The following is a 7500-nucleotide window of genomic DNA, read 5'->3' on the forward strand; positions in this document are numbered from 1 at the left end:
ACACACACACACACACACACACACACACACACACACACACACACACACTTTCCTCCTGCACTACTCAACCTCCCCTCTTCTCCCTACTCTTAATTTTTTACTCTGATATTCACTCATTCATTGACTCAAACACACGCACTAGGGCTGCAACTATATTGTATCGAACCGAGAAATCGTGATACACAGAGTCACGATACTGTATCGCGATACAAGGAGGCAGTATCGTGATACACTCTTTCAAAGTTTTATTACCCATTAGTGCAGAAAACAACCATATGATTTAATTGGATAGTGTTTCCAAACTTCAGTGGAGATACATTTCAGAAATCGTGGGGCGTATCGAACCGTAGGTCAAAAATCGTGCTACGAACCGAATTGTGAGTTGAGTGTATCGTTACAGCCCTAACACGCATGCACGCACACACACATGCACACGCACATGCACACACGCACGCACGCGCACACACACATACACGCTCCTCCTACACTACTCAACCTCCCCTCTTCTCCCTACTCTTCATTTTTTACTCTGATATTCACTAATTCGTTGACTCACACACATGGTTGTTCTTCATCTTCACACTAGCAAACTCTTTTCGTCTGCAATGCGAAGTAAAAAAAAAACCAAACACAGCTCATACACACACTCTCTGTCCCTCTCCCACACACTTTCTCACTGTGACACACACGCACGCACACACGCACACTCCTAATGTAAATGGTCTACAAAAAAGTGTGTACAAGTTCACAATGCATCTCTATACAGTACATGCCACTTAAAAAGTCAAACAATACCCCCCCCGACCGACCCACATCATATGCGCCTCCCTTGACCGCTTCATTTGCCTTGTAGATTCTGCCCAACTCAACTCAAGCAAGCCGCATCATGTTTTTTTGGCCCCGCCTCTGCTGAGTCGGACACAAGAAGCCCTCACAAGGAGGAGAGGAGGAGGAGAAGAATAAGAACAAGAGGGAGTAGAGGAAGAATAAAAGAATAAACGAGACGCAGAAAAGATGAATAGTGTTCTTGAAGGTATTCTTTACACTGGTTCCCTGACCTTTCCCCTTGAGGTGTGGGCAGCAGAGGTATGTTTAGTCTATGGCATGGCCACTCCTTGCTGCCTTTGTCTGACACCAGAGTCTGAGTCCAAAAGAGCTCCAATCAGGACATGCTAAATATGATCAGGCCCAATGTGGGTCCAGCAGCCCCCATACACACAAACGCACACACATGCACACATGTAAGCGTACGTGCACACACACACACACACACACACACACACACACACACACACACCAACATATTCACTCACATGCGCGCACACACACACACCAAATATTTATAAAGCACACACACACACACACACACACACACACACACACACACACACACACCAACACATTCACTCACATGCGCGCACACACACACACCAAATATTTATAAAGCCTAATAAGAGAGTGTCCACACACACACACACACACACACACACACACACACACACACACACACACACACACACACACACACACACACACACACACACACACACACACACACACACACACACACACACACTCCATGATGGTCCCACCCACCCCTGGCTAGAGGACAGAACTTTCTTGTTTTCAAAAATGCTACTCTCTGAAGCAAAGTGCCCGGGGGAAATGTCAACTCCCAGACCTCGACATTATGAAAGAAAGAGTGAGGAAGGGGGAGGAGAGAGAGAGAGAGAGAAAGAGAGAGAGAGAGAGAGAGAGAGAGAGAGAGAGACGAGGAGAGAGGGAAAAAAATGAGAAAATCCCTCAGCAAGAGCTATTGTTCTTTATGAAGAGATTAAATAGGTTAGGAGGAGAGGGAAGAGCGAAAGAGGGAGAGAGAAAAAAAAGGAAAAAAGGGGAGAAAAAAAAGAGAGAAAGACCTTTCTTTCAGTCGCTGTCGCTCCCCGCTGTTGCTTTTTCAGTCGTCCCGGCCCAACTGGACTCGTAGAGAAGGGACAGGCTGACAGCGGGGGAGTGCATCATGGGACTGAACTTTAGCACTGGTCAGATAAGACCAGCAGAGCAGGCAACACCAGAGAGGGAGAAAATAACAACAATCTGGACGTTGGACTCGAGATGTTGCCCTCTCCCTTACTCCCAGTCTAACTCTCTCTCCCCGTCTCGTCTCGTCTCACTCGCTCTTTCTCTGCTCAATCCCTCCCGCTGAAGAAGACTAATAAAGTCTGTGTGTGTGTGTGTGTGTGTGTGTGTGTGTGTGTGTGTGTGTGTGTGTGTGTGTGTGTGTGTGTGTGTGTGTGTGTGTGTGTGTGTGTGTGTGTGTGTGTGTGTGTGTGTGTGTGTGTGTGTGTGTGTGTGTGGTGTGTGTGTGTGTGTGTGTGTGTGTCTGTCCGTCTCTCTCTCGCTCCACTGGGAGATGGGGTTTGTTGTGTCTGAGAGACCCCCTGAGAGAATCTTGGCAGCGCTACAGTAGAGCTGAGCTTCATCCGAAAGGTTAATAAATATCTGGAGGGCTTCTAAATACTGTGCATGACAAACTCGGCCTGCACGTTACACTTGGCACGCAAAGCATTTTTGCACTCCTGCTAATGCAGTCCCTTTGTTGCCCATACATTTAGTTGCCAACTCTACAACTGTTGATGAAGCTGATATTTAATAACTATGAACTCAATTATGAACTAGCTTTAAGGTGCCGGTGTGTTTACTTTCAGTGTAACAAAAGTTCTTATTTTCAGAATTGGCAAATAATACTTCCTGGTTTTCTATTTCCTGGTCTGCTATTAGCTCCGATAAATGACCTAGATCCTGAAGAGAGATCAAAGTGAGCAGAGGCACATGGTGGCATGCAACAGCCTAGCCAACTGGGTACACATTGAAGCTGGTCATAGACTACAGAGCGATTAGCCATTTTCGCAATTATGTCAAATACGTTTCAGGTTTCAGGCAGAAAAAAAGTGGTGTGTACAAATATGTCTTTGGCACTGGATGCAGCTTATACCTGCTTCCATTCCACTGAATCTAAGGTGACTGACATCACATGGAAAAGGGTCCGTTGAGAGTGATATTGCTGTGGCGCAGTGCACTAAGCCCCCCACATTTGGGCTTACATTTCCCACGGGGAGTTCCGGTTCCGGATGTTGCCCATAAATTTAGTTGCCAACTCTACAACTGTTGATGAAGCTGATATTTAATAACTATGAACTCAATTATGAACTAGCTTTAAGGTGCCGGTGTGTTTACTTTCAGTGTAACAAAAGTTCTTATTTTCAGAATTGGCAAATAATACTTCCTGGTTTTCTATTTCCTGGTCTGCTATTAGCTCCGATAAATGACCTAGATCCTGAAGAGAGATCAAAGTGAGCAGAGGCACATGGTGGCATGCAACAGCCTAGCCAACTGGGTACACATTGAAGCTGGTCATAGACTACAGAGCGATTAGCCATTTTCGCAATTATGTCAAATACGTTTCAGGTTTCAGGCAGAAAAAAAGTGGTGTGTACAAATATGTCTTTGGCACTGGATGCAGCTTATACCTGCTTCCAATGCACTGAATCTAAGGTGACTGACATCACATGGAAAAAGGTCCGTTGAGAGTGATATTGCTGTGGCGCAGTGTGCTAAGCCCCCCACATTTGGGCTTACATTTCCCACGGGGAGTTCCGGTTCGAGTCCGGCCGGGGTCATTTCCCAGCCCTGCCCCATCTCTCTCTCCCAATCATTTCCTGTCTACTCTCACACTGTCCTGTAATAATAAAGGCCAAAAAGCCCCAAAAAATACTTTAAAAAAGAGTGATATTGTGAGGGGGGTGTGAGGTCTCACCAGAGCGGCCACGTAGACCTTGTAGACGGGGTCGGCACAGACCATGGACAGTACGCTGCAGCAGGACTCCACCACCACCTCCCCGGAAACCTCCGCACAGCTTCCCACTTCTGCCGCCGACGCCCCAGCTCCGGCTCCTGCGCCGCCATTGGCCCCTCCGCTGCCAAATCCCGCCCCACCGCTGCCCAGTGAGCGCTCCCCATTGGCCAGCAGCAGAGCGCCGCTCACGTCATGTGACAGCCGCCGCAGGGCCATCTCCCGGATGTTCCAGTTGCGCGAGAAGAGGCAACCCACCAGCTCCATGCCAAACACCTGACGGGAGGAGAGGAAGAACAGGGGGAGGACAGGACAGAAGAGAGGGATGGGGAATAGAGGACAGAGTGGAAAGGAAGAGTAAAGGAGACAGGGTAAAGAAAGAGGCAAACTTGAAGTCAGTAAAAAAATATATGTTATGTGAATTTAAGTGAAGTAAACATAAAACTGTGCGAGTTACATCGACTTATAGTAAGTTGATTAATCGATTAATTGTTGACTTCCCTACATCAAATTTTTCATATGGTTTCCATATGACACCAAGTAGCTAGCAGTAGCCTTCTATAGAAAATTGGCCACCTGGTTCGTTCTCTTGAGAGATTCCTCGCTCACCTTGATCCAGGGTTCGGCCAGCTCCTTGTAGGTCTGTGGGATCTGCTGCACGCCGTAGTGGGGGAGGGTGAAGTCTCCCTCCTGCTGGCCCAGACGAGGGCTCTCGCTGTGGGCACCTCCTGCTGCCCCTGCCGTGCTGGATGAGGAGGTGGAGGAGGGGGAGGCCTGGCTTTGGCTGCGGTTGGGTGCTCCCTCCACGGAAGTGGATGGGTCATGGCTGGTGGAGGACAGAAGACTGTTAGGTTGATGTGTAAAAAATATTACTACTGCGGAAGTACAGAGCCCAAGATTTTTTTTACAAATAGGCTATTGCAGTGATCCTCAAACTGTGGGCTCGGGCCCACTGGTGGGCCCTGAAGGTATTTCAAGTGGGCCTTGTAATCATTCTCTAAAACTCATAAGTATATTTTTCAGTGTGTTGATCTTGATTTATTTGAGTTTTATTGTTTTTTTGGGTTAGAGAAGGGCCCCGAACATTTGTAAAAATGATAAGTGGGCCCCGAGTTGGAAAAGGTTGGGAAGCCCTGGGCTATTGTATTATTGCCGGTGTTTTATTTTAATCTACATTGGCTACTGTATGTACAGTTAGGGCCATAAATATTTGGACATTTGCACAATTTTAATCTTTTTGGTGCTGTACACCATCCCAATGGATTTGAAATGAAACAAACGAGATGAACATTAACAGCAGGCTTTCAGCTTTAATATGGGGGTGTTTGCGTCCAAATCGAGTGAACTGTGAAGGAATTATGACATTTTCTATCAGTGCCACCCCATTTTTAAGGGACCAAAAGTAATTGGACAGTCTAGTATTTATACATCAAACTTTCAATTTTTAATTATTTGGTTGCAAATACTTTCCCGTCAGTTACAGCCTGTAATTTGCAATCCATAGACGTCAATAGACACTTGGTTTTATTTCTGGGGATGCTATGGTGAGCTCTCTATTGCAACAGTCTTCAGTTCCTGCTTATTCTTAGGGTATTTTCCCTTCAGTTTTGCCTCCAGCAAGTGAAATGCTTGCTCAACCGTACTCAGGTGAGGTGATTGACAGGGCCATTGAATAATATTCCACTTTTTTGGGGTAGAAATGGCTTAGTGGCTTTCAGATGAAGCTTTGGGTCATTGTCCATCTGCACTGTGAAGCATTGTCCAATGAGTTCAGAACCATTAGGTTTAATATGACATGATAATATAGCCTGAAAATCTTCAGAATTCATCCTGTGGCTTTTGTCTGTAGTCCTCATCATCAATGAATACAAGGGGAAAATAGTATTGACAGATATGCATGCCCACACCATGACACTACCACCACCATGATTCACTGATTGGGTGGTATGCTTTGAATCATGAGCAGTTCCTTCCCTTCTCTATACTCCTTTCTTCCCATTACCCTTGTACAAGATGATTTTTCTCTCCTCTATCCATAGGATGTAGCTCAAGACCTATACAGTCTTTTTAAGACGTTGTTTGGTAAAGCCAGATATGGTATTGTTATGTCTGATGCAATCAATAATTTACATCTTTTAGTAAACCCTCTGTATTTCCTATGTTGAAGTGTTCCTCAATGGTCTTGATATTTTTCTTGATTGTTGCTTTGGACATGTATCCACCGTTCACCTGGACACTGTTCTACATCTGGCCAACTGTTGGGAGATGGGTTTTTGTTCACCAGATACAGAATATTGTCTGTTATCCTCAGCATTTGTCTTCCATGTCTGCCAGGTAATTTGGTGTTGCTCCGGTATTTATTTTTTCCCAACATTCTGAGCTCTTGAATTAGTCATATTCAATGTTTCCCCATCTCTCAAATGGGTTTGTTTTGATTTTTTTCAACCTTATGATGGCTTGCATCATTGATGGTGACAGGTGGACTTTGGATCTCATGGATATTCCGTAAAAATATATGGAAATGCAAATGGAACACTTCAAATGAACTCTAAGACCTTGTATTGACATCTTGGTGATGGTGTAGTAAGGGAATAACACACATCTGACTGGAAAATAGCTGAGAAGCCTACTGTCCAATTACTTTTGATCCCTTGAAAAGTGGGCAACACACACAAAAAACGTTGCCATTTCATTCCTGTTTATGCGATATGGATTTCAACACCCTCACATTAACGCTGGGAGTCTACAGTTAATGCACAGCTTGTTTGTTTTATTTCAAATCCATTGTGGTGGGGTATAGGGTGGAAAAGGATGATGATTGTGTTGCTGTCCAAATATTTCTGGCCCTAACTGTATTTTAGACTTGCCTTTTTGTACTGCTGTAACTATCTATATGTCCAAGCGTTCATTCTATGGCTCCTAAATGCAAGACAAATTCCCTTTGGGGCAATAAAAGGTACACGTTTCATTCATTCAAAAGAACAACACTAGCTACGTAGCTTATCCTACACACTTCTTCTTTGTGAGTAAAGAGGTCCAAGTTGGTTTGGTGTGTGTGTATAGGAAGTAAGAGGCCAGTTGGAACTAAACTTGCAGCCAAAAAAGGTTGTACTCTACCATCGTATTATATGCAGGTTTATGAAAAAGGAAATCAGAACAGAATATTTCAAAACAAAAATACAAAAAAGTAACGCCTATAGTCTAAAAGCCTTGGTTATGTTGTGTATGTATTCATATACCCTTCCTATAATTCTTATTTCCGCTTCCTTATAAATCGTAACAGAAAAATGCCATCTCTTGTCACGAAAAAAAACACAAAAAGGGGGAAGAAAGTTGAGCAAGTTTGGCTGTGCGAAGATGGCGGCCTCTTTGCTTGAGGCTTGGTTGCTTCTTACTCAAAACAAATGTATCAGATGATTCAGGTCTCAACTAGGATTTGTTCAATCACGTTGCTTTGCCATTTGCGGCTAGGTGGCATTAGCATAACACAATTCCACAATGCTGCGGCATCTATGCTAGGATAACTCGCGCGACTCCGTATGCTAATTGCGTATAAGCTGTATGGACATCAAACATACTTATTTTACACATTTTGGCTAAAGTTTACAATGTCAAGAACAGGTAAAGGGATACCAATGAGAAAATAC

At 44.5% G+C, this 7500-nt stretch overlaps 1 protein-coding gene across 3 annotated transcripts in view; it reads right to left on the minus strand.

Moving 5' to 3' along the window:
- map3k1 (mitogen-activated protein kinase kinase kinase 1, E3 ubiquitin protein ligase) overlaps positions 1-7500 on the minus strand; it is a 105992-nt gene that overhangs the window by 36403 nt on the left and 62089 nt on the right. For all 3 annotated transcript variants that reach the window (XM_063210409.1, XM_063210411.1, XM_063210408.1), the window contains exons 9-10: positions 4463-4679; positions 3818-4129 (exon numbers count right to left, since the gene is read on the minus strand). In XM_063210409.1, the coding sequence (XP_063066479.1) occupies positions 3818-4129; positions 4463-4679 (529 nt within the window). The remainder of the gene's footprint in view (positions 1-3817; positions 4130-4462; positions 4680-7500) is intronic.

Source organism: Engraulis encrasicolus, chromosome 11 (assembly GCF_034702125.1).
Source record: "Engraulis encrasicolus isolate BLACKSEA-1 chromosome 11, IST_EnEncr_1.0, whole genome shotgun sequence".
In the NCBI taxonomy this organism is placed as follows: Eukaryota; Metazoa; Chordata; class Actinopteri; order Clupeiformes; family Engraulidae; genus Engraulis; species Engraulis encrasicolus.